At 40.2% G+C, this 26,904-nt stretch overlaps 1 protein-coding gene across 2 annotated transcripts in view; it reads right to left on the bottom strand.

Moving 5' to 3' along the window:
• The window catches only part of LOC127655889 (glutamate receptor ionotropic, kainate 2), a 301,274-nt gene that overhangs the window by 72,961 nt on the left and 201,409 nt on the right, over nt 1–26,904 (bottom strand). For both annotated transcript variants that reach the window (XM_052143929.1, XM_052143930.1), the window contains 3 exons: nt 21,463–21,686; nt 4,430–4,548; nt 837–1,054 (listed from right to left, as the gene is read on the bottom strand). In XM_052143929.1, coding sequence (XP_051999889.1) covers nt 837–1,054; nt 4,430–4,548; nt 21,463–21,686 — 561 coding nt within the window. The remainder of the gene's footprint in view (nt 1–836; nt 1,055–4,429; nt 4,549–21,462; nt 21,687–26,904) is intronic.

The following is a 26,904-nucleotide window of genomic DNA, read 5'->3' as shown; positions in this document are numbered from 1 at the left end:
GAACGTATATTTATGAAACAGCGCACTTTCATCATCTCACTCACATAAAAAACAGATTATATACTCCTAAAATGCATCAACACCATGGAAAGAACATAGTGAAACAGTTATGGCAAATTAGGTTAATAAATGCTTTAACAACATTCAATATATTCATCTCTAGCATTGACAGATGATTGCTGAAGGGTCCAGGCAGGAAACAAGTATAAATGTTTGTAGAACAACAACAACTCCGCATACTGTATATGCGTGAAATCCTTTTTCATTTCAAGTTTCACAGACTCTGTGTGAATAGACCTTTTGCTGGAAGACCATGTCGCAAAATTGTCACGAATTTGGTGTAAACAGGCCTTAATTTGTATACAGTACATGCTAGATGAATCAGAGCTAGAATCACATTATCTAGTTCTGTAAGTTCTACTTCATACAATCGGATTGGAATAATTTCGGTCAGACTAAAGTGTTTACATGACATTTAAAAAAGATCAAATTCTTGCTTTAGTCCAATTAACATCAATCTTTTAAGGTGCATGTAAGTTTGAGGGGGCGTATAAAAAGGGGAACAGGATAAGCAAATGTCACAAGCCAGATTCGAACTCACGTTACCCACATTAGCACCACAGCTCAATATTTAAGTATTAGCAACATAAACTAACCAAACATAACAATATTAAAAATAAATCTTTTGAATGTGGCTTGTCATTGGCCTTTCTTGTGACTCAATTAGCAAGGCTATAATCAATGAAAATATATAATCACATCACAATCCTATTTGAATGTTGTCTGTAGGGTGAGATTGTGTGACAAGTACAAGTGGCATGACAGCCCCAACTCACCTTAAAGAATGTCATTGTGGAACCATCTTCCACCACCCCATACTCGATCTTGGTCTGCTTGGCCAGATCATCAGCCGAATCAATTGGGGACTCCATTCTCTCCACGGTGAGGAAGGCGGCTAGGTTGGCCGTGTAGGAGGATATGATGATTAGGGTAAAAAACCACCAGATGCCTCCTACTATCCTGGTGGAGAGGGCTCTGGGCATGAGCTCGGAACCTATTGGAGAGGAGCAGAGATTTTGTTTAGGGTAGAGCAGTGGTCGCAATGGGAGGACCAGCACCAGGGCTTCTTCTTTGTATACTTGTCACTGCAGCATGCCTGGAAGATAGAATCAATCCCTGCTGGAAAATCCATCTTAAGGTGATAGATGTGTTTTGAAACATGGCAGCTGGTTTCTAACTGTGCAATAGCTGGTACAAGCTGGTCAATAGCTGGTTGACCAGCAGGTAGCTTGGCCAACTAATGACCAGCTAGTCATCCAGCACAGTCTCATGACAACTCGCAATTCATTTTAACGATATGGTAAAATTGTAAAATATTGCACAACTTGGCGACTATGACTTCTATTCCCATAGAGACCAACCAGTCAACACACAGAATTTCACATCAATACAATGCAGACATCACATGTTTTATCTAGCCTCCTATCCAACTCTTTATTTAAAGAAATGAACTATAAACAAATTGGTTGCTCATTCATATATGCAATACAAATGACTGATGTCAGTAACACGTAATGCAATTCCCTCGTGTCATTCCAAACTCTTTTCTTTCTTTCGTGCTACACAAACATATTTATTAAGCTATTAAAATGGTTAGGTTTAGGGTAAGGTAAGGGTTTACACATTATGGTTAGGTTTAGAGTTTGGGTCAGGAGTTAACTTGGGAAAAATCCTAAAAATGTTAGATCAAAACCCAAATGTTTATCTTTCTTCCATTCCACACATCAGTCATTCTCCTCATAAAATTATAGGTTCAATCATTAGATTTAGGGTTTGGGTAAGGGGTTAGACTTTATGCTTAGGTTTAAGTTTGGACAAGGAGATAAATGTAGAAAAATCGAAATATTATATGTTGGTTCCTATTTTTCTCTATGGGAGTAAAAGTCATACTTTTTTGAATGAGACAACTTGTACAATTTCTCACAATTTTGCCATCTCATACTAATTACTACTGACTTCTCACATGATTGGGTCGTAAACACCAACTAAAACAGCTACCATGTTCCAAAACAGCTACTATCTTAAGCTGGGTTTTCTAGCAGGGATGCTAACTGTGTTCTGGGCCCATGCTAAACTGTCCACACCAAAGATAAGACTAGTGAATGGGAGAATATATTTGCATTGTGGGATAATTTAGGGGTAATTTGTAATAAGGATATGCTCAATTTTAATTAGGAAATCAAAGTTTCACCATAAGTGCAGATTTTGTATTCAATTTTGTATTAAAGCTTATATAAGAGACTTACATTTTGCATCAGACTTTGTATTGCTCAACTCAACAATCCATTTGGCTTGTGGGAGAAAGCCAACATGAACAGCCAATTTATGTCATAACCTAAGTGTAATTTTCTGTTATTCCTTAATCAAGTTGTCACCACAATCATGTAGAGGAAATCAATCAATGGGGAAAAAATGAGGAGATGTCAAAGGACAACAGAGCAGGGAAATAACAGGCGTCTCTTCCCCAGTATTATGAGTCAGTTGCAAGCATTGATCTGGCTCATTGAGTCCATGGCTAAACACAATGGACTGTGGAGAAGATTAGCCGTTACATGAATTGCGAAGAGTTTTAATCAGGCCTCAACAGACTGATAAAGCACTAGTGACCTGTCAGTTAGAGTTTGGTTTTTTAACTCTAGCTACACATGGCTCGAGCAGCCAATGAAAAGGGAAGAAAGAGAGATTCAACACTCTTCCCTCTGAAACTCTAGCAGTTCAGTTAACAAAGGTGACATGTGTATTTTATATGTTAAAATACAGATGGATTGAATTCTGATAAATTGGGCCACTGTCAAAAAGTGGCCAAATCTACCAGAATTCACCCTGCAGGTGCCTTCAATACAGAATGGTTCACCATCTGGTAGGAAGAGTTTCACCACTTAAATATGGGACAATAGGCATCCTATCTGGGACGTCTTTATTTTGGCCAAAATATGGCAGTTGACAACCCTGAAGGGGAGGCATGTCAGTTTGGGAAACATGTTTGGAAATGTAATTGCAATTCTGCTTAGCATCATTAAGTTTGCAGAAATTACACACTTCAAACATGCCTTAACAAGTAGTATTATTAGTGCAAGAGGTGCCTTGGGGCTCAAAACCAATTTATTAAAGTAACAAACATGTCACAATGTCACAAGAACAAAGAAACCAAAAGAAAACTGTCCCAAGAAGAGAGCTGAGTGCTTTCATTTTGAAGTCTCACCCCAATGGACTTTGAGAGACCCTTTGGGTCTGACCGTATAGAGGTGATGGTGACCTTACACAACCTGGTTGGGGCTGACTGTCATGTACTCAAGGTAACGTCATGTCCAAACACGCCATCCCACAGGTTTCTGGGGGCTGACAAGCCGTGGACAGGGGAGCCTCTCTACAGTGTAGTGTCACTCACTCAACATGACATGCAGACAGCCATCAAATGCAAACCTTGCCCCTTTAGCCCTCAGCCTAATGCCACATCTTCTCTGCCAAACTCACAGAAGATCCTAAATGAATCCCTGAGACACCCTGCAGTCCTGACATTATGGGGAGATACTGTTGGGCAATTAAAATTGAAAGGTTTAATACCTCAATTTTCACAGTGATGCAAGAAGATACTACCATCATGATTGCACCATTCTATATCTTCAGTGTTTCTATGCAAATACAAATGCCAATGCTGTCCACATTGTAAACAACTGGTCCCCGGTTTCATCCAATCCTAAAATATGCTTTCTTCACTAAGTAGGTTTTACAAAGAATCAATGCTACTGCTATATGGCAACCCAATCCAAGCTTTGCTCCATTCCATTTCATAGATGCAGTGCATACATTACCCATGCTACTATGCAAACAATGGCATGGTATCTTTCATTACTCAACAAAATTTTACTCTACACTAATGAAATGCAAAGGCATGCAGGTTACGTGTAACATTGTCCCTCAATCGTTTTAAATAGGACCAAAGTCCTTTTCCAGTCTAAGACATCCTATAGTTGAGAAGATGTGGCATCAGGATTTGTTAGAGTTAGTGTTAGAAATAATGGATACACATGACACTCTATGACACAGGACCAAGTATGTATTTTCTGTGTAATGTTTCTTTATGATTATGGCACAGAAATTGGACTTACCTGCTGGAACCCTGAAGTTGAAGAGAATGGTTGTTATGGGAACGGTCAGCATGCATAACTAATGACCAATTAATCCTCTACATAACATCCACTGTTTCTCAAGACCCACACAGTCCCATACTACTGGCCAGTGACCCATTCACATCTAGGTCTACATGCACAGAGGCACCCATGCATCACAGTGGGCTTGACAAGAGCAAATTGGGACCCCCAGCAAAAGAGTGGGACGTGTGCTAAGAGGGGCAGGCAGAGGCGTCTACCTTGCTGCATGAGAGCTCCAACTCCGAACCAGAAACTATTTAGCAGGGTGAAATTGTTTTCCACCACGTCCGAGTCAGGGTTGCATGGGTGGGGGTTATACCATTCGTAGGGGCTAAACCTGTGGTGATCAACACAGAACACACAGATACATTTCAGTCTAAAGAATATGGTAAAAGAGAAAAAAGAAATGCAGGTCAACCTTTAGAGACACAAGGAGACAAAGACGGGTTAGCATAATCATCAGTTATTTACATATTAAGATTAAACTTTCTTGAAGAGTCTATCACAGTCTAACTTCTCAAATGATTAAAATGTTTGAAAATTATTATGAAATTAAGTTTATGATAGTTACATGTTAGTTAGAACAGTTTTAATTCACTTTACTCACCCTTTTCTAAATTTCAGACATGCCCAAATATAACAACATATTCATATCAAAGGCAACCACACTTAAAATTAATGCAATCTAAACCTGACCCTGGCCATGACACAAGCCCTACAACCCCTAATTAAATTAAAGCAATATCATGGGTTAAATACAAGTTTTGAAAACAAACAAAAACAATAGTTGACATTTATGCGCTTGCTGTAGATGTCTATGCTGCAAGCGTACAAAGCTTGCTTCATAGACATTCATTGTAAGTGCATTTTTGTACACACACTTTTTATTTATTTGTTAATTTTGTTAGTTTTTACAAACTGCGGTAATCATAAAAATTATTTTAGACATTATTTGCCTCATGCTGATGTTGACCTTAATTAACAACATAAACCCTGCTCAAAATTTCCATACTGGTCTAGGCTGGTTTATGCTGGTTCGGTGCTGATGTAGCTGGTGTACCAACATAGTCATACTTTTCAACATCAAAACCTAGCTGGTGATGCTGGATGACTAGCAGGGTCTTTCTGATGAAGCTGGTTAAGTTAGTTTAAAAGCCTGGTGGGGACACCAGCATCCCATGCTGGGGGACATCACCCAAAACAAAACATAAGCCAGTGGCCAGAAGAAACTAATGACGAGCAATAATAATGACAAAAATAAATAAAAAAGTAATATACTGAATACATACTCTACATATACTGTCAAAATTTACTTGTACACATAAAGTATTTTCTGTTGTAATTGACAGCATGCCACTTATGTTGTTTACAAATCCTAACTTGTATTGAATCTGGAATATTCCTTTAAGAAGGGTAAATTCATCTAGACGGCCTATGCAGAAGATCTAGTCCATTCCATCATCTTCACACCCCAATGCCTCATTCTGTGCTATCTCCCTCCCACATTAAGATTTTCCATTTACTCCAGCTAAATATAAGTGACATTACATTAGTAAAGGTTGATTGGATGACAATTAAGCATTGTGACCCAATTCTGTTTGTGCTGAAGTGGTGGAATAAAAAAGCATCATCAGGATTTTCAAGGGTTGAGCAATCAGATACTGAGGAGATTATTTGTCTTAGCTAGTTCTTTATTCTTATTTAGAACAGAAATTATTGATTTTCAGAAGCTCAAACTACAGAAGAGTTTCTGTGCAGTCCTTGAGCAAGATTCATAAAGTACTGAGCAATCATAGTTTATCCATCTAAAAATGACTGCTGTGCTCATTAAATAGCTCAGCTTCTGTATAAAAGTAATAAAGCACAGTCTACATATTCCCCTCACAGACATATATAAGTTCTGTTCCAAAACCTAGTGAAGTGGTTCAAAGGCAGCATCATATGCATCCTACATGGAAAAGGCAATTCCAGAATACATTGTTACGAATAAAAAAAAGGAATTCAAGAAGATGGCAGAACCGAGAGGTATGTTATTTGAATAGTTACGATATTATAAATATTTTTTCTATTTGGCCATATTATTTCATAAAGAGCATCAGCTGACTAATTTCACAATCCTTCAGGGCTGCACAATTAATCAAAATAACATTGAAATGGCTTTATGGTCATTTGTGATTATTGAAAGACTGATAAACATGTCTGTGTGCGGTTCAGATTGTACACTGTTCTGTGTATGTCCAGGGCTCATGGGCTTGTGATTTTTGCGCATTCCAATCAGGCACATGTGTGGCAGGGTGGAGGGTGGGGCCTGGTCTTGATTCTGCACACCCGGCCCCTAATTGGGCTGATTAGCCCAAGAGGGATAAGGGCCGTCTGGAGACGGCAGTGCGACAGATTGAGAGAGTTACGGACAGCTGTCCGTGCGTGTTTATCTTTTGGTTCAGTTCTTCATTAAAATATTATATTTAAGTATTCACAATTCCAAATATTAGTAATAGCTACAAGTAATTATACAAATGTACAAAAGTGGCACTGAATAACAGAAAAGGAGGAGATGAAATCAGATGCGGGACATTGTGAACAACAGGGGCCGGTTGCACCAGCTAAATGTACGTTACAACTTAGCCTAGTTGAGGCATAAATGGACACTAAGTCACAATTTACGCACTACTAAATATTTGAGCGTTGGACCACTAAATTTAGGTAGGACATAACACTACGTATAAACTAAATATTTATGGAAGCCTCCAACCAGGAGTGACGGTTGCAATAAAAAAGCAGACTCACATAATGACATCAGTGAGCTCATGTTTTGGTTGACAGGTTTCAGTCCTTTTGAAATATATGATGTTGGCATTTACGCTTGTTTACACCAATGGGAGAAAACATTATGTAAAAAACGTACTTCTTCAGCACGAAACCGATCTAACTTTCCTGTGTATGCCGACCGGTGTCGAGTTTCAACATATACAAAATACATAAAATATTAAAATGAATAAATGTCCATGCTGAGTGACTCCAGTCAGGCTTCCTAAGCAACCAAATGGCCTGGTTGCTAGGGAGGGTAGAGTCACATGGGTAACCTCCTCGTGTTCACTATAAAGTGATTCTCGCTCTCGCTGGGGCACATGGTGAGTTGTGCCTGGATGCCGCGTAGAATAGCGTGAAGCCTCCACATGCGCTAGGTCACCGGGGTAAAGCACTCAACAAGCCACATGATAAGATGTGCGGACTGATGGTCTCAGACACTACGCGTCACTACGCCACCACAAGGACTTAGAGCACATTGGGAATTGGGCAAATTGGGGAGAAAGGGGAGAAAAGAAAAAAAGAATAAATGTCTATTTTTCCAGCCTGTTGTATTAGTAATTATTTATTGTCCCTTATTCATTTTAGATACAGTTATTGAAGATTGTTATTTACATAAGCTAAATAGCCTATATTATTAATGAAATGTTGTTTTATTACATATCATATTTTAATGGGGATATAATTTATTACAGCAGAAAGTTACTTGAGCAAACAAGGTTTGAACATCAACCATAACAAGATCAAACTGAAATTCACAAAATAAACATATTTGGTGAGCTTTTATTTTGACACATCACTTTCACCTGGAGCTTTTAAGTAAAATATATATGAAGGTAAATAATGCTTTTTGTTAGGCTATGTATGATTGTGCATAAAATATAAATGTGTACTCATTCTCCCTTGTGTTCATTTAATGAAAAACTGAGGAAAGATGCCTTCGTTATTTTAAAATAGATTTTTATTCAATACCTTTAATAAATGTAATCTACTTGGCAACAATGGCTGTTGAAATTATGGTCCCTCTGATTTAAAAGGAAAAAAAAATCCCTTTTGAGCCATTTCAGAGCAAATAAATGGTAAATGGTCTGCACTAATATAGCACCGGTATTCAAAGCGCTTTACACTGTGACTCATTCACCCATTCACACACACATTTACACACCAATGGCGGCAGAGCTGCCATGCAAGGTGCTAGCCTGCCATTGGGAGCAACTTGGGGTTCAGTGTCTTGCCCAAGGACACTTCGGCATGTGGAGTCTTGTGGGCCGGGATTCGAACCACCAACCCTGCGATTAGTGGCCGACCCACTCTACCAACTGAGCCAAAGCCATTCCTGTAATAATAATAATAATTATCGAGATATTATCAAAACAGTCAATAGGCTGAAAAATGTGGATATATAATTTTTTAACTGTATTACCCAGCCCTAATTAGTATGAGATAGCAAAATATATAAATAAAAAAATCATATGAGTTGCGTTGTTAAAAAATTTACATCTTTTACTTCCATAGAGAAACAGAGTAACCTACCCATAAAGCCTAGTGTTCAAAATCAGTTACTTATGAGCTTTCATTTCAGTTAAAATGCTGCCTTAGGAGGCTGCTGGCAAAAAAAACTATTTGCCAATGAAAAACACAAATAAACTTGTTTTCCCTTTGAAAATGAATTCTTCTTAATTTCATTTTTATCAGTGTTTTTTTACAACAAAACTGCATAAGATTATTTTTTTGTTGCTTGTTTTTTGTTTTTGCAGTGTGTGGAAAGGACTCATAGAACAATGCTTGATTCATTTGAATTGCTATTCATTTATCGGTTCATTTAGTCTAAATCGTATTTGCTTGCTTGTCTTTTTGTGATGCCTTATTGCATTCATATAGACCATACAAAGATGCGACTGCGAACCACTACCTCTTACACCTAGGGTATTTGTGCAAGTTCATGCAATCATGTACCATAAAGCCAATTACTAACGGTAAGTCTAACATGAATGAGTACGGTTGTCATCGGTCTGAGCGTTCAAGCGAAGGAGGGGAGGGGAGCGGACACTGGCTTCTGTCTGTGCGAGATGCAGCTTAACCTGCTGATACAGGAAGCATCAGTCGCCGTTAGCTGTCTGTTTGATCCAATTATGCTGACCTTATGCTATCTCAGGTCATCTGTGCCGCATAGGGAAAATTTGGAGAAAGGTCAATGTGACGAGATAAACGGTGGCTGTGAAAACATTGATGCGCAGGAAAGAACAATGGTGGCGTTTTTCAGGAAGTCCTTCTGCACACGACTGATCCTGCAACCGATAACGGTCATGTCAGATACTGAAGACTGACATATTTAAATATAGCTACTGTGCAGCTGCGTTTCACTTCAGGAACATGGCATGAGGTCATGTTGAGGAGCTGACTTTCAATCCATTAAGGAGGCTACCCAAGGATGCATTGATAATCAATGTGCTACTATGGATTACAAAGACTAACTTCTTGTTCAGCGTAGTCTAACTGGGTTTTTGTCTTATGAAATGTCTATAACAGGTCTGGAGAACCCATGATATAATTTTACAAAAAATTTTGTTCCATCATTTTGATGAGATAATGCTAAACATACACACTAAAACATCAATGGGTCATTATACATGAAAATATTGTTTAAACCTGTTTTTTTTTATTGTAGGAGGGGATCCCATGCAAGAGGATTGTAAAATTTGTGGGTCTTTGGCATCAAACATTTTGAAAACCCCAGGACTATAACATGGCCTATGTTCACAGATATCAGAATGCTTGACTCAGCCATGGCTCTCGTATTTTTGGAATTTTACTCATCCATTTTGTCTCCTTTCCCTTGTCTCCTAACTCCCTCCTAGACAGAGTTAATTATCTAGTCAGCCCCACACAGCAGTCTGTTAAATCATCTTAAGTGCAGCCCATTTAGAAGCATATTCCACCTGGAAATGAGGGGGATCTGATAAGTACTTGCCCAGACTGGTGGAAGCATTACTCATTCTGTGAAGAGCACACATCCCTTCCGTTCGTTTGCCTCTGGTTTCTCACTGCAGTAAGAACAATGCAAGCATTACTGTTACTATAACTCACACTTAGGGTTATTATTGATTTTAATAAATTCTTAACCCTGGTTATTAAACTACAACGTGTAACTTTTCCTACAACGCTGCTGACATGAATGATACAAATCATGCGGGTTGATGAGGAAAGTCACTTTCCTAAGTGATCAGACTTATGATCTTCACCTGGTATATTATAAAATGGGTGAAAGAATGTCATTACATTACATATACTTACAGTGCATTGAAGTAGGGACCCAAGTGTAAATTGTGCTTTGCACCATTGCCAGATCTGCATAATTCCTTTAGTGAATCACGTGCAAAACTAGCACAGACAGCGTGTGCAAATAGCTGGCGCAATTAATTCTTAGTGATTCCCCCCACAAAATACCACACTAAAAGCATAGTAGCCAACCACCCACAACCCCTATACTCAACATAAAATTAAAACGGACATTTTTTACTTATTTGATAACATGTGCTAATGAATCTTACACAAAAAGAATAGGAATGTGCTATTTAAGTCCCTTTCAAGGAAAGTCGGCCCTCTGTGGCCATCTTTGGGTACATTCTAGCTATTTTATATGGAAACAAGTGGCATATAAATACAGCTCCTATCGACCTAAATGGGGAAAGACTTACATCTCCAAAACGGTTGGTCAAGATTATGATCAAAATACAAATTTCAATCAACAATCTGATGACAATGGTAACATAAATTGTGCAACTTTAGCTCAGATTACGTTAAAAAGAATCTATTTTTCAGGGTGGTCCAGCTATTTTTAAATTAACTGACAGGCGATATCTGTATCTTAAAGATTATTGGCTCTTTCACATGTAAGGTAGGATTTTCTTTTCTACATCCACCATAATGGGTGTTCCAATTTCTCCCCATTCAGTTAAATAGTCTCTGATGTTATTCAAAGGAAAGAAATCAACAAAACCGACTTGCCGACCCTAAACCATGAACCTTAACAGATAGTGCCATAAAAAGCAAATGTGAGATTAAAAACGCAACTGTTGAAGCAACCACGTCATTTTGTGGTGCTTCTATGACACTTTTGCCTCATGTGTTGACTTGTGTGCTCTTCAGGACTTGTACACTGCTCTTTCGCATCACAAGTGCAAGGCTCTTTCAGTTGAGCTAACACATTGTTTGATCACACTTGATCAAGCTTGTAAATGTAGTTGTTTGTTTAATACAAACTTTAAATTGTATTGCCTAACAAGTCATAAACTACAATAAAAGTGTTAAGATGTCAAAAGATATTATTGTGTGTGAGGAACGGAGCGAAAATAAAGTGTGTATGAAGTGATAATCTGCCGTTTTGATTTTTGTGAAAGGGAATAAAAGTCATAGTTGTTGCAGCGCCTCAAGCAATGTGCACCACAAGCAACATAAAAATTATTTTGTTAAAATTTAGGTATAGTAACGTGATTCTGTTGTATTTTTCAACTCCTCCCTTCCCATCAACAAGCTCCATTCTGGTGTGAAAAACATGATCCAATCAATTCCAGATAGAAATATATATATATATATATATATATATATATATATATATATATATATATATATATGTATGTATAATCTATATATAAAGTTTACACCCTACATGGTTTCTCTTAATTCATATCCTAGTTTATTTAGAAATCTGATTAACAAAGCACACTCCCTTACCAAAAAGAGTGAATGGGACGAGCCGCCATTTGTGTTACAGCCAAGGCCATAACACAAAGGAGGGTGATGCAAAGGCTCGCAACAAAGTTGTTTTATTTACATTATTGTGGCACATGAGTAAAGCATTAAAAAAAAAAACTATATATTGTTTATTTCCATATTATTGAACATAAGCCTATCATTGGTGTACAGTCCATAGCAATCCATTTTGCAACTGAATTCACCAATCAGTCTGAGATGTATTATAAGGGCTTGTATAAGGACATGTCAATGTACACCTGCATCAGATGGATGCTTTTGTAACATCTTGTTTGCATCACGCCATAAAACTAATTTTTTTAGGTCACTGTGCCAAGTTAAACAAGTTTTATTACTTAGAAAAACCATCTTGAGATCCCTTTGTTCACATTTCCGCTCCATCAAGCTGTGTTTAAAGACAAGAAGGTGTTCTTATCTTGTGTTGTCTGCCCTTTGTAAGTGTGGTTTGTTCTCTGTCTGTATAAGCTGAATGTTGCTGATACTGCGAGTTTTGCTTTCTGGAAAAAACAGGTGGATCTAGTTTGTTCTTTCTGACTGCCAATGGCAGTAATTGACACATGACCCAGGATGACACATGATCCACCCCTATTTAACACCGCAACTACCTGCTGATTGTCTCTATAATCTTCTCGCAAATGCATACATGCAAGTATTGCAGGTCGTAATTGTAAATAAAATTGTACTAGAACATTTCTAATCTGTCCTTCACAGCGTCGCAACAATAATTTTTTTTTAAGTCTCATGGTGATCGCGTCCTCAAGAGGCTGCAGCGGATTGCAAACTGAATTCCAACTCATTCATTGTTTGATACAGCTGATTACCGGCAAATTCAAGTGAGTAACCTCGTTACTGTTCTCTGTGAATTCTCTGGCTATCTATGGGAATCAGTGGCTCTTCTGTTGAGTGTTGTTTACATATTTACTTGGAGTTCACTCGTTCTCACGGCAACTTCCATACAGTGGTTGCTAATAGCTAGCTTGCAGATTGGAGACAAATCAGCTGTAGGCAATGCTGCTGTTAGAGTGTTTGTGCTCCATATAGCGGTCTACCTGCTGAGCCATACTCAATTAGTGGCTTGGGTAAGTAGCATATGAGTTAATTTGACTAGAGCACATTATGATTTAATGTTTTCAGTAATAACCACATGCAGGTTTTGTACAGCCAGTGTCTTTCCGCTCAGCATCTAAAGGTTGCTATCCATATTAGCATGGAACATTTAATTCACGCCTGCATGGTGTGCATGGCCCCACTCTAGAAAGATGATGGACATGACTGCTGCCCTTCCTGTTTAGGGTTAGAACACCTCAAACTGGGCCTCACAGAGGAGGCCTGCATAAAATTCAGTGCCATGCCTTGGGAGCAGAGGACTTCCAGGCTAGCTTTGGTTGAAGGGCTCTTGTGGGAGTCACTAAGTCGCGAAAAGCAGCAGGATCAACAGAGGGATTAGAGTCAGATCAGGACATAGTGAAGCAATCTCTCCACATTGCATTGGCACGTTTAAATCTAAACACAGCCCCTACAGTAGCAGCCCCCACTATTGCTTTTTTCAGAAGCGTTTTGCAACCCTCAGCTCTTAGTGCTAAGAGCATCTAAGGACTATATTGAGGAGCTACAGAAGAGCCAATAAGTCCCTTACACGCCACACTAGTGCATGCAGGCCTTTGGTGTCAATGAGGAGGCAGTTGCTTATAGCTTGGGTCAGATTTCTAAAGTGGGCCCGTTTATTGCTTCCTTTGTTCTTTCTCCGGAAGAGGCCTTAAGACCTAATTCTCGCTGCCTGTGGCCTCAATGCTGAATTACTGACGATTTCTTCATGCAGGCTTATAGTACAGCGGCACACATGGGTCACATCGGAAATTCGCTCTCCCATCTCATGCTAGTGCTGTCCCAGTCCCTTCAGCCCTTGGGGGTGATCCTTCAGTCCAAAGCCCAAGCGATACTTCACTACAGGCATTTGCTTTTATATCAAGATAGCTGGGCAGACATATGTCAACGCTCACGTAGGCACACCGTCAAGTCTGGCTGGCTCAATCACTGCTATCCGAAGCCTGTGGGAGAACACTTTGGGACCTTCTGGTAGTTCCGGGCCAGCTCTTTGGTCCAATGGTGCAGCAGACACTGGAAGGCAGTGTCTAAGTAAACCAAACCATGCAGCAGTTTGCTGACCTCAGGAGAGTTCCATCATCTTGTTTTCAGTATCACCAGCCCACAGTGGGGCATGACCTGACTCGCACTCATTCATTAATGTGCACAGACACTGCTCACAGAAACCAATCAGCATTTAGAGTGACCTGTTCAACGTCCCCAGGCTCAGGGACAACAACCATTTCAGGCACCAAGGGGTAGAACGCTTGGCCAGTGGTCAGCACAGCTCAGTAGGTTCTATTCAGTGTATTTCATTATTCCTAAAAATGTGTATGACCCATACTCGATCCTCGAGGCCTAAACTAGTTCCTCAAAGTGCTGCCAAATGACAAGCTGCAAACAGCCGATGTTCTCCAGGCAGTCAGACAGCAGCAGTGGTTCACCACAGCAGATTTGAAGGACGCTTACTTTCTTGTTCCAATTGCACCACAACACAGGTCATTCCTCCGCTTCACATTCCAGGGTCAGATCTATCAGTTCCGTGTCCTTCCATTCGGTCTTTCTCTATCCCCATGAGTCTTTACCAGGTGTATAGCTGCAGCTTTGTTACCAATCCAGGCCAGGGGGTACATGTGTTCATGTACCACTGTTTTCCATCTCAGGAGCAAGCAATACAGGTAGCCACCATGCTACTTTCCCATGTTACCCAGCTGGACTACATGGTAAATACCAGGAAGTGCCAGATACCTTCATAGGTATCTAGTCTGGATTCTCAGTTGATGAAAGCCTCACCATCACTGCAGCGGGTGGACAGTATCCTGCTACTCTTCCAATGATTTCAGAGACAGGTCAGGCTCCCATGAGACCTACGAGCAGTGCTGTTAGCTCTGAAGTACTTTTGGACAGTCCTGAAGGGCAGACATGTCCTTAGGTCAGAAAACACTTCACTGGTCCATCACATCAACCATCATTGGGGTACCAGGTCCAGCCAATCCCTACGGGTGGCACAGAAACTTCTAACTTGGCAATTCCCTCCATTTGCAAGCACCAAAGCTATGCACCTCCCAGGTATGTTGAACATGGTGGCAGATTTTGCATTGTGCCACAAACCTCGCTTGGGGGAGTAGAGGCTCAACCCGGAGGTGGTAGATATGGTTTGGCAATGGTTTGGCAGGGCAAAGGTAGACCTCTTTGCATCAGCATCCTCAACCCACTGCCCTCTCTGGTTCTCCCTGATGAAGGAATCTAGCTGTCTGGGTCAGGATGCGCTAGCTTATGCCTGTCCAGACCTGTTGCTCTATGCCTTTCCTCCAACCCCCTTGTCCTTCAGGGACAACACAGACTGCTCCTAGTGGCTCTGAAGTGGTCCGGAAGGCCATGATTTTCAATATTGCACAAGCTCCTAGAGGGCGAAACCTGGAGCCTTCCCATGAGGAAGGAACCCATAAGTTAGAGCAGGGGTGTCAAACTCAGTTCCTGGAGGGCCACAGTCCAGCAGAGTTTAGCTCCAACCCTAATTAAACACACCTGAAGCAGCTAATCAAGGTCTTCGGGAGTGCTTGATGATTAAAAGGAGGCATTTTGGAGCAGGGCTGGAACTAAACTGCGCATGGCTTCGGCCCTCCAGGAACAGAGTTTGACACCCCTGAGTTAGAGGGTCAGATTTGGCACCTGGATCCAGACCATCTGCAGCTGTGTATTTGGCCTCTGAGAGTCTGCAACCACATTTGAAGGCTCATGGGACCTGAATCGGGTTTGGAAGACACTTACACTGCCTCCCTTTTCTCTCAAAGAGGCTCCCGGCCTCATTAAGTAAACCAAGCTATTGAACAGTCAGTCTTTAATCCACCAGTGTCAGATACACAGGAAAACAGTCAAGTTGAACTCTGTTGCTATCTGAGGGCCACAGAAAATGTATGACAATCAGACCAACTATTTCTCTGCTATGGTGGGCCAAAAAAGGGTCAGCCCCTTTCAAAGTAGAGGTTGTCGCACTGGGTGCTAGATGTGATCCCCCATGCTTACAAGGCTAACAATTATCCATTGCCAACAGGTGTAAGATGCCACTTGACTTGAGGTATATCCACATCTTGGGCAGCACTGCGAGGTGTCCCTCTCTGTGACATCTGTGCTGCAGCGATTTGTTTGTCTACAGATACTTTCTCCAGACATTAGTGTTAATGTAGCTGCTCCCTGCACTATGGTGACAGCTGTTCTTTTGTGGCCTTCAACTTCCTCTTAGAGTTACAAGATTACGTATGTAACTACAGTTCTATGAGTTCTGGATGACCGCCAGAGCCACCTGTCGCACGGAGTCTGGGCAAGAAGATTCTGTAGAGACAGTCACAGGGTTAAATATGGGAGGACCCTGTGTCACGTGTGACTTTGTTGATATTAGACTTGACCTGCACATATGCAAGAAGAGATAATATCCAGTGTGAAGTACTGAATAGCTCAGATATAAGGAAAATTCCATATTAAGGTCCGGGAACATGATTAACTGCGTAAATGTTTTGAAATTAATCACACCGAATTACAGGTGCTGTATGCGAATTTAGCATTTTTAGAATTTCCTCAAACTGAGCCGTTGGATTAGCCACACCCCTTTTTTCCAAAACCAGCACTCCAAAGATTCCAAATTAGCTTTATTGAGACCGACATGAGAAAAATGGTTGTCAAAAACAACAGCAGCAAAATAGCGCCCTCATAATGGCATAAAAGTGGCATTATGCCTGAATAATTCGCTGCAACTACAATACTATGAGAACGTATAAAATTATTGACAGGCAGAAAGCGTCATTGTCTGTGGACCGTGGACACATTATTGTTTGCTGTTAATGCAGATTCTAGAGCTGTCACAGAGACTGGCGAGATATCCCACAACACTTATTTCATTCATATTTTTCAGGGCATATTAAAATAGTTTGCAAGCCTTTCCATGAAAAGGAGTGAGCCCTAGTTTTGTTTATTATTATTATCAAATTAATCACAAAGGTCAAACTTATGATGCACAGAGAGGAAGGCAAAATAGCTCAAATGAAAACAAGGCAAACTTCAAGGCATCTTCCTTCATCTGCATCCTTTGCCAGCTCATGCCAGCTAACTTAGTCACCCGCTGGCTACCGCTAACAACCAGAACTCCTATTACAGGCATGCTAGGTATACAGGTTAGCTTAATCGTCTAATAAGACACAGATACAATACAGCCAAGAAAATCATGCAGGCCACCAGAGGGTAGCCAAACATTACAAAATAAGAACACACAACTAGACCTGTAGTAACTTACATTTGTTGTAAAAAGTGTTTCATGTTGACTTAAATTAAAATAAAACAATAAACCTCAACCAAAGCTATAGATAAGCTTGCATATAATGGCATCAGAAGATTTGTTTGCCTTTGATAAGAATATGGTTTTACCATGTATCACACTCACCAACAGGTGAAGAAGTGTGATTTATTCAACAGCAGCACTGCATTGGTTGCATGCTATTTTAAAGAGTCACCCTTTTGCTTGATTTACGTTTTAGATATGATAGCCTTTCTGTTTGATTAATTTACTTATAGAGACATCCTCAGCTGTGTCATCACCTGCTTTCATGAAAAAGAATAGAAATGGGGGGAACCTTTGAGAGGAGAGGAACACAATAACAATAAAAACAACTGGTGATATGCATTGCAGATTCTGAGAAGAGGATAAATATTTGACTTTCATACCATGCCCAGAAGGAAGGTTTCTAAATACTGCATGTTGAGAACAAGCCTTAGGAAACCCTCCACCAGTCCCCATTATGTCACCCTCTGATCTGTCTCTCTCTCTCTCGCTCTCTGTCTTTCTCTTGCACACAAGCACACACTTTTGCTGCAAATACCCGCTTTACAGTGCACATACAAATAGCAGTCATGCATGCACACATAAAGAAATGTGTACAAAGAAACAAACACATGTAAACACATTTTACACCAATATTCTCCTATGTTAGATCTTCTCAGGTTTGTGTTTGTGAAAGCATGCTGTTTTATTTGCTGTTACTCAATGTTTGTGCTCTAGTTTGAGAAATAAAAAGGCAGAAGACTTACCCAGCATTAACATAAGTGCAGTTATTAGGTGAGAGGTGCATATTCTGAACCAACTTAGATGACAGTTGTAGCTTTTTATAATCTTGTGTGATCATATTGCCAGTAACATTTATAAAACACAAGTGCATTAACCATAAAACTCCCGGATTAACCCCTCTGCATAGCAGAGTCCACCCAAAATTTTTATGGTTAACATAAGACCTGATTTCTCCACATCATGCTTCAAATGACCAATGGTTTTGTATTATTTCAAATCTATTTTAGAAATGTATTCTGAAAATGTAATATGACAATTATAGGAAGAATCCAGAACTGTTATTAACTAGCTTAAGTTGTATTTAACCCGATATATCATTAATTAGTGGACAAATACTCTGCATTGTATATTTATTATAAACAATAAAGTGTAGTTAAGTTACACATAAATTAAGCCCCAAAGACCACTTAGTCTTATTATAACTCCATTTCACATCATTTAGGAGCTTGTTGTTAATGATAAATGGCATGTGGTGCAATATTTGTAGCTTTCTCCAAGTCTTCCAAAACATTTACATAATTGTGTTGACCCGATAATTAATCCCAGTTTCAAAATATATAACCACATATTAAATAACAGAGCAGCTAAATTTCATTAGATGTTCACTGCTGCAGAAGGGCTGGCCAGGAATTGTTTCTAAGCCTCTCTGATCTCATCAGCATCTTGATACACACATACTCAAACATTGGCTATTTTAACTACAATTCAAATGCTAATTATTATTTCACACATTTTAAACATGTTTAACCCTTAAATGCATACCTCAGGCTTTAGTGACCCGGGACCCATTCCACCCCCTACAGCTTATACATTTTTGGGGGCTATGCCCACACCTCTTTAGTATACATTATAATATAATATAATATAATATAATATGAATAATGAAGCCTACACTGTAAAAAAAATCCTGTTGTAAAGAAAAACTAAAAACTGGCAGCTATGTTTGCCAGAATAATTATGTAAACAATGCAGTAAAAATGTAAACAACTTTACAGAACAACCTGTACATTTTACAGTTTAAAATTGTTTTTATGGTATATTTTATGGTATTACTGTAATTTATATTATTAAATTATAAACTTAATATATTAACCTTCTGTAACTGTAAAAATCTCCTTTTCACTTTATAATGTATTTTTAATCACCGTAGTAGAAGTTCACCAACAGTGGCTCTTATAGGAGCAATGACCAATAAACATGTAGCGACAGCGCTCAGTGTCACTAATATAACACAGAACACCCTAAAGAACAAAACTGATATTAAAAATAAGAAGAAACATAACTATTCCCATAAAATATATTTAAATGTAATGGGTCATGCAGGGAATTCTGGGAATGCCCGATTACTGGTTTTTCCCATAATTGTACCAATAATGTACTCTTTTGTTGAATATAATGTAAATTTTAACCATTAATTATACAGGATTTTACCGTAAAACTCCATGTATTGTCTTTTTAAATATATTATAGTTTTTAACATGGATTTTACAGTAACTACTCGTTAAACAATTGAAGTTTTTTTACTGTAGTATTTTTGTCACATACATGTCTGTCACTAAATACCCGAGGTAGGTAATAAGATATGTCTAAACACACATGCATTTAAGGGTTAATTTTTATGATTATTTTTATATATATCATGAATATCATAGGATCTCTGTTTCCAAAGGGCATTTGAAGCAGGATGTAAAAAGTAAAGTATACAAACTATAGACAGCAGTGAAAACGAGGGATGGGGAGAGAGATTGCATGTCACACCAGAAAAGTGCCTTATTCTCTCTCTCTCTCTCTCTCTCTCTCTCTCACACACACACACACACACACATACAGTCTTGACAGTGGGATTTTGCATCTCTCCTTTTGTGGTTTGTGTTGTTGTTCATTATCTGATGAGAGGCACATACTGTGCGCGTGTGTGTGTGTGTGTTTGCCTCTGTATCTCTCCGTCTGTCTCCATCTCAGAGCTGAAATACTCAGCTCTTTGTTATCTCCTATTCTCACCTGCAGGAATTTTATATATCCCTAATTTCCCAGAAAATGACTGAGCCGAGTCTCATGACACCTCTTTATGTAAATACTGTGAGAATGGCATGGCATTCAGGATTTTTAAAGAAATAGTTCACCCAGAAATATAAATTCTGTCTTCATTACTGACCTTAATTTTATTCCAAACCCGTATGACTTTCTATCTTCCTTGGAGAACAAAAGGCGAGTGTGGATCACTTTTACTGTAGGACAATACGCTACATGGGCAGTATTTGCTGTCTTGTTAACAGTTCATATCATCATCTCCCAGAATGTCAATGGGACAGAATAGGGTGAGGGGTGCCGCAGCTGGGAGTTGGGGGCCCTGGGGCTCAAGCTCAGGTAAGCCTGTGTGTTAATGCGGCTCTGTCCGTATGACTCATTCTCAATATTCCAAGTATTCTTAAGCAATATGATTGCTATGTGTGAGGAACAGACCAAAACTTAAGTTGTTGTTCACTGAAAATCTTCCTCGCCAACCACACTATGGAATGGAAAAATGACTTATCAATGCCTTTTGATACAAAATTTTACACATCTCATGACCACAAGTCTTTGACGTCACTGGAACTTTATTTAATTTTAGAGCTTTGGAGGAAAGGAAGATTTCCTGTGAATAACAACTCAAATTTCACTCTATTTGTTACATAAAGTTATTATAATCGTGAAGTTACTTTAAAAGAAATCCATTACAAATTACCAATTATTTACCTAAAATTTTAATCAGAGTATTAAAATGTATAAGTAATCATTTCAATAATTCCTTAATCAAAAAAAGTACTTTTGATAGTTTCTTTAGTTTTAAATTACTTTCTAAAACCCTTTTCACAGAAAGGTTTGTTTTTTTAATTAAACAATTTAAAAATAATGCTTCTATATAATTCAAACAGAAATATATATGTACACACAAGTATATAATTCATATTTTAAATGCATTCTACATAAATAATATTTTTCAGTGATGTGTTACACGAGTAATATACTTAAAAGTAATTAACTGATTATTAAAAAAAATTTAAATCAGTAAATAATCTGATTGCAAGAATATAACATGTAATTCAACACACTACTTTTGACTGAAAAGTAGTGTTCTGCACTGTAAAGTACTGTAATTACATTACAGTAACTGATTACTTTGTAATCAGATAAACACAGCACTACTTGGAATATAGAGCACAAGTTGTATTGAGGACTTTCACAATACTTTCAGTGATTGACAGACCCATTCACTTTTATTACATGGAAAGAACAGCCATGATATCTTTAAAAAAAATCACCTTTTAAATTACAGAAAAGATGGAAAGTCATAAAGGTTTGGAGCGACATGAAGGTGAGTAAATGATGACAGAATTTTCATGTTTTGTTGAACTGATTAATTTAAGTAAGATGTTAATGAGATGAGGCTCTGATGTAGGGTTATGTCTATATATGTGGCTGGCATGTTACCTGGCTATGACAAACAGCACACAACTGACACCCAAGTAAGCGAGCAGAATATACATCCAGATGTCGGGGGAGAGGGGGTTGAGAAAGGAGAACACCCCAGGGTTGGTGCCGTTGGGCTTGCGGTACAGTATACTTATCCCCAGCGTCATGAAGGGTTTGGAGAAGTCGATGACCTTCTCCCGCACGTACGTGATGGCCAGGGGCGCCACTGCAAGATCAGCTTTCTGCCAACAAACAACGCACAGGGAGAAGAGCGATAGGCTGTAAATCAGGGCGAGCAGAGGCATTTAGAGGAAATCAAATTAAGAAAACAGGGCTTTTACACATCACACACTCTGCCCCGCAGCGTTTAAGAGGAAATTTAAAGCCCTCTCGTGGACTCTGGCACTCTCTCACTCTTGATTTACCTGCTACTGTTTCAGCACTTACTAAAGCTATTCATGATTTACTGGGTGTAAGGGGCCGGCGGTGCACTGGACCGAATCCACTCTCCCAGCTAACAAACTAGGCTAAAAAATAAAAATAGCACTTATGAAAGAGGCAAAATGAAAAGGGTTAAAGGTTTTGAAGAGGTCTGCTGCTGTTGGCTCACTGTCAGAGGCAGAAATATCCCAAGTTTTTAGAGAAAGGTGTGCACTTTGAGTTCTGCACTTTCAGGGACAGATTAACTGCAAATTTCATCGTACACATCCAAATGTTTTTTTGACACAAAAATGTCAACATCCATGAAACATAAGCAGTGCGAATTTCTGTGTAAATCATTCAAACGATTCTTATGTACACTGTCAGATTGAATTGGGCTATGTAAGAGTGCTTAAACATATGAAATATTTTATGCATGAATCTATGCATTTTCTTATCACACTTCAGTTTTGGGGTAACGGTTGATAAGTAATGTGCAATACATATTAAGAACTTTTTAAATCTACTCATTAAATATTTATTCATCACAATGTTTTTAAAAATTTATGTAAATCCTGACAAAACAAAACAAAAACCTGAAAACACTTAGCTTAAGACAATTAGTCACATAGATATACACAGCGAGTGACACAATATAATAAAAACTAGATTATAAATATTATAATTTTTTTCATTCTGCAGTATAAAGACTGGTAAGAAATCATGCACTGTTACAAAAAAGCTAAACTTGAACTGAAAAATAATGGAAAATATATATTCCATTACATAACATGTTCCACGACATAACATGTAATTTAAAAATAAAACTGGTAAAATTGTAGTTACTTTACCATATATGGTAAATATATATATATTGAACTGTTTCATGTGACGTCACTGTATGACCACTCCAACCAAATTTCCATTTACCTTCAATGTGCTGCTTTGTGGGATTCAGCAAAACCAGGCAAATGTATTATTTTTATTTTTTTATATAAATCTTGATACTTCAGTTTACTTAACATAGGCAAAATGTATTTTCTCTTTCAATCAAGTTTTAGCTTTTAAATGAAACAGTGATGAAGGTGGAGAGCATGGTCTTTGCTCATTTATTCAGACATGTCAGATATCTGTACACATCTGTATTGTATCAATTATATTTATAACACTGGAAATGCACACAGGACGATGTTATTCATAACACTCAGTATATCATAATTGTAACACATTGAAATAAATAATAAAAGCACAATAATGTGAATATATAGTATATATTTAATGTGTGTATACTAATTTTAACACATCATAAGATCATGAAGCACATACAGTATTCACACCACCAGACTACAATGGAAACATATTACTCTTATACACTAATATGATTTGGTTTCTTTCTGTGTATTCTTCATGAGTTAAAAGCAGCTCTTACATTCATATAGATGGGATCATCACATACGTTTTGTAATATTGCGACCAAATCAGAGCATAAAACAGCACAAACATTTGTAACTTCTGAATAAGAGATGTTCACGATGATGTATTTGTTGCAAGAAGTAAAAAGTAAGAAGTAATGACATCCCGTAAAGTATATTTGTAAGGTGAATTTCTGGCATCCATAAGTGCAAGTTTTTTTTTTTAGCAAAAATGTAACAGATTTTTTTTTTTTTACAGTGTGAAATTAATCTTTATTATCTATTGGTGTTATTCTTTGTATAATCTATAGTTTCAAATGTAATTAAATACTATATTATATTATATACTATGGATTTCCAAGTGTTCGTCTCTTTCAAAGCACTACACAAATAGATTTGAATTGAAATTGTTGTTTAATTATTTCTCTTTAGGTTTGTATATCAAACATTACTCAAACAGTAGGTAGGGAAAAAATACACTGTCAACATAATAAAAAGTACATATTTTTAAGATAATATTTTAATTATTTATTGTACAATGACAATATAAAAGGCACTTATTTTATTTAACAAACAACATGTAAGGGGGCCTGGATAGCTCAGCGAGTAAAGACGCTGACTATAAAAGGAGCTGGCTCACAACTACTCATTCAGGTTTTGTGCTGAGGAGTCGAGACAGGGTCCAGGCCATTTCAGCGGGTAGCTCAGCATTGTGTCAAGAGGGACACAAAGTCTCGTTCCCTCCATTAGGGAAAGGAGATTACGAGAGTAACCAAGATGTTCCCTATCTGTCAGTCACTCGACATTGTGTCGATGTAGTGACACTAGGAGACCCTATATGAAAAACCACAACCAGCTGAACTGTTTTACATGGACTGGCGGTGCAGGTGCAGGCAGACAACTGCGTGCCTCGTAGCAAGTGCCCCCGGTGCCCACGTAAACTTCCCCAACACCACATGAGTGTCGTACAGCCCATCTCACCCCGGGGACAAGACAAACTTACAGTGGGGACAGGCTATCAGGCGTGGCCTCTTCTTTTTTCTCCCACAAAAATAGAAAATCATTAAGCTGGGTCCATATGCATCTGCGTTCGGTGTCCTTTCCCAAGGGGTAAGACACCGCGGAGACCACACCCTGCCCTAAGGGGAGGTAACGTGTGGAGAATTCATCACATGGACTTAAAATACTGCTGGTATCTTAAGTCCATGTGGAAGTAGTCCCCGCAGTAGGTCCTACCCAGAGGGGGGGCGCTCTACAAACACAGCGACCGGTGGCAGAGGGAGTTCTGCCCAAGAAGAGCAGGGAAACCATAATGCGGAAAATACATCACACAGGGTTACCCACGGGCAACCAGCACATGTGGAGCACCAACCCCAATACAGGGCATACTAGCGTACTGGGCCGGCATCTAATTTCTCCACCGAATTCGCCTGCCACAGGGCTGAGGAGGAAAGACATCCAGGGTTCACGTCTCATGAACTCTCATGGGGAGTTACGCAAGCGGTACACCTGTTCGTACCTGACAACACACGGGATGAAACTGGCTCAACCCAGAGATTATAAATTCTTGTGAAGGCATTGGGTGTTGCCCAGCCCGCTGCTCTACAAATGTCTGCTAGAGAGGCACCATAGATCAAAGCCCAGAAGGAGTCTGCTCATAGTCCCAAAGGAGGCGGCATGTCCTGGGCCTGGTATCGTGATGGCCTCCACGACCCAGTGGGCGATCCTCTGTTTGGAGACAGCCCTCCCTTTCTGCTGTCCTCCAATCAGACAAAGAGCTGCTCAGAGCATCTAAAGCTCTGTGTGTGGTCCAAGTAGATGCGCAAAGCGTGCACCTGACACAGCAACGACAAGGCTGGGTCTGCCTCCTCCTGGGGCAACGCTTGCAGGCTCACAACCTGATCCCCAAAGGGGTCATGAGAATCTTGGGTACATAGCCCAGTCGGGGTCTCAAATCATGTGAGAGTAAGCCGGACCAAACTCAAGGCTGGTGTCACTAAAAGAGAATGCCTGCAGGTCCCCAACCCTCTTGATGGACGTGAGCTCAGTCAGGAGGGCAGTCTTCAATGAGAGAGCCTTTAGCTCAACTGACTCTAGAATAGAATAGAATAGAATAGAATCCTTTATTTTGGTCACACATTATACACACAGTTCTTTGCATATATACAGTGAAATGTATTAGTTTTCACATATCCCAGCTAAGCTGGGGTCAGAGTGCAGGGTCAGCCATGATACGGCGCCCCTGGAGCAGATAGGGTTAAGGGCCTTGCTCAAGGGCCCAACAGTGGCATATTGGTGGTGCTGGGGCTTGAACCCCCGACCTTCTGGTCAGTAACCCTGAGCCGCAACCACTGAGCCACCACTGCCCCAGAGCTCAACTGGGACTCAATAGGGGCTCTCCACAGGCACAGCAGGACCACAGAGAGGTCCCACGAGGGAATGAGGTGCGGCCTAGGAGGATCAAACCTCCTCGTGCCTCTTAGGAACCCGATGATCAGGTTGTGCTTCTTGGGCCAGCTGTGTGCCAGTTCCGAGGGGAGCCTCGGCCAGGGAGTACCAGAGTGGGCAGTGGGAGGATCTAACAGGTCTACCTGTGTTTGCCCTGGATCAATGGCTGAAGCCTCCGCAAGGACTCGAGGCAGTTGATATGTCAACGCAGTCGCAGCCCTGTCCAGGAGCCCATGGCTGCGTGCCCATTGAACCCGGCGCCCCAGCATAACTTGGAGGCATCTGTATTAACAATGAAACTACTGGACACTTGCTCTAAGGGGATCCCTGCCCGCAGAAATACAAGGTCCGTTTAAGGGCTAAATATGCAGTTGCAGAATGGCGTGATGGCCACACGATGCGTCGGGGCGGGGCAGTCGGCCCGGGTTGCAGCGGAGCCAGTGTTGTCACTGCAGGGGAATGCCCTCGGTGATGAGCAGACAGGGTGCGGGACCTTGAGCCACGCCGAGGAAGGATGTGTTGGATAGCCTCCATCTGCTTCTTAACCTCCGAGAACTGCTGGGCAAAGTCCTCGATGCTGTCGCCTCTGGACCATCAAGGTGGACATTACCTGCCCGAGAGCCTGGAGGGCGAGATCGGTCACCATGCGCAGCTCCTGCATCACTTCTGAGTCAGGACTAACCTTGTGCAACACTTTCAACACCTTGGCCTGGTGCACTTGCAGGAGGGCCATGGCGTGCTAGGTGGAGGCGGCCTGTCCAGCGGCACTGTAAGCCTTGGTCACCAAGGACATCGTGGACTTACAGGTGTTGGACAGGAGTCTCAGGCGACCCTGCCAGGTGGCAGCATTTTGCAGGTACAGGTACTTCTGTCGCTGCTGACTCCAGAGGAGGAGACACCAGGCGAGGTGCAAAGAGGTTGTGTCCAGAAAGTAAAAGGTGTCTGCCAAGATTTCGTGAGCTCCTCATGCACCTCCGGGAAGAATGGAACCAGGGTGGGGCGCAGCTGTGAGTGGTACTCTGTGCCCAGGAACCAATCATTAAGCCACTAGGGCTCAGGGCAGGGTGGAGGGTTCTACTCAATCCCGACCCTCGTGGCAGCCCGGGCAAGAATGGGTGCCAGCTCCGCACGCAGTGAGAGCATGAACCATCAACGAACACTCGAAAGGCATCTTTAAAAA

Source organism: Xyrauchen texanus, chromosome 15 (genome assembly GCF_025860055.1).
Source record: "Xyrauchen texanus isolate HMW12.3.18 chromosome 15, RBS_HiC_50CHRs, whole genome shotgun sequence".
NCBI lineage: Eukaryota > Metazoa > Chordata > Actinopteri > Cypriniformes > Catostomidae > Xyrauchen > Xyrauchen texanus.
This window is presented reverse-complemented; position numbering and strand designations above follow the sequence as displayed.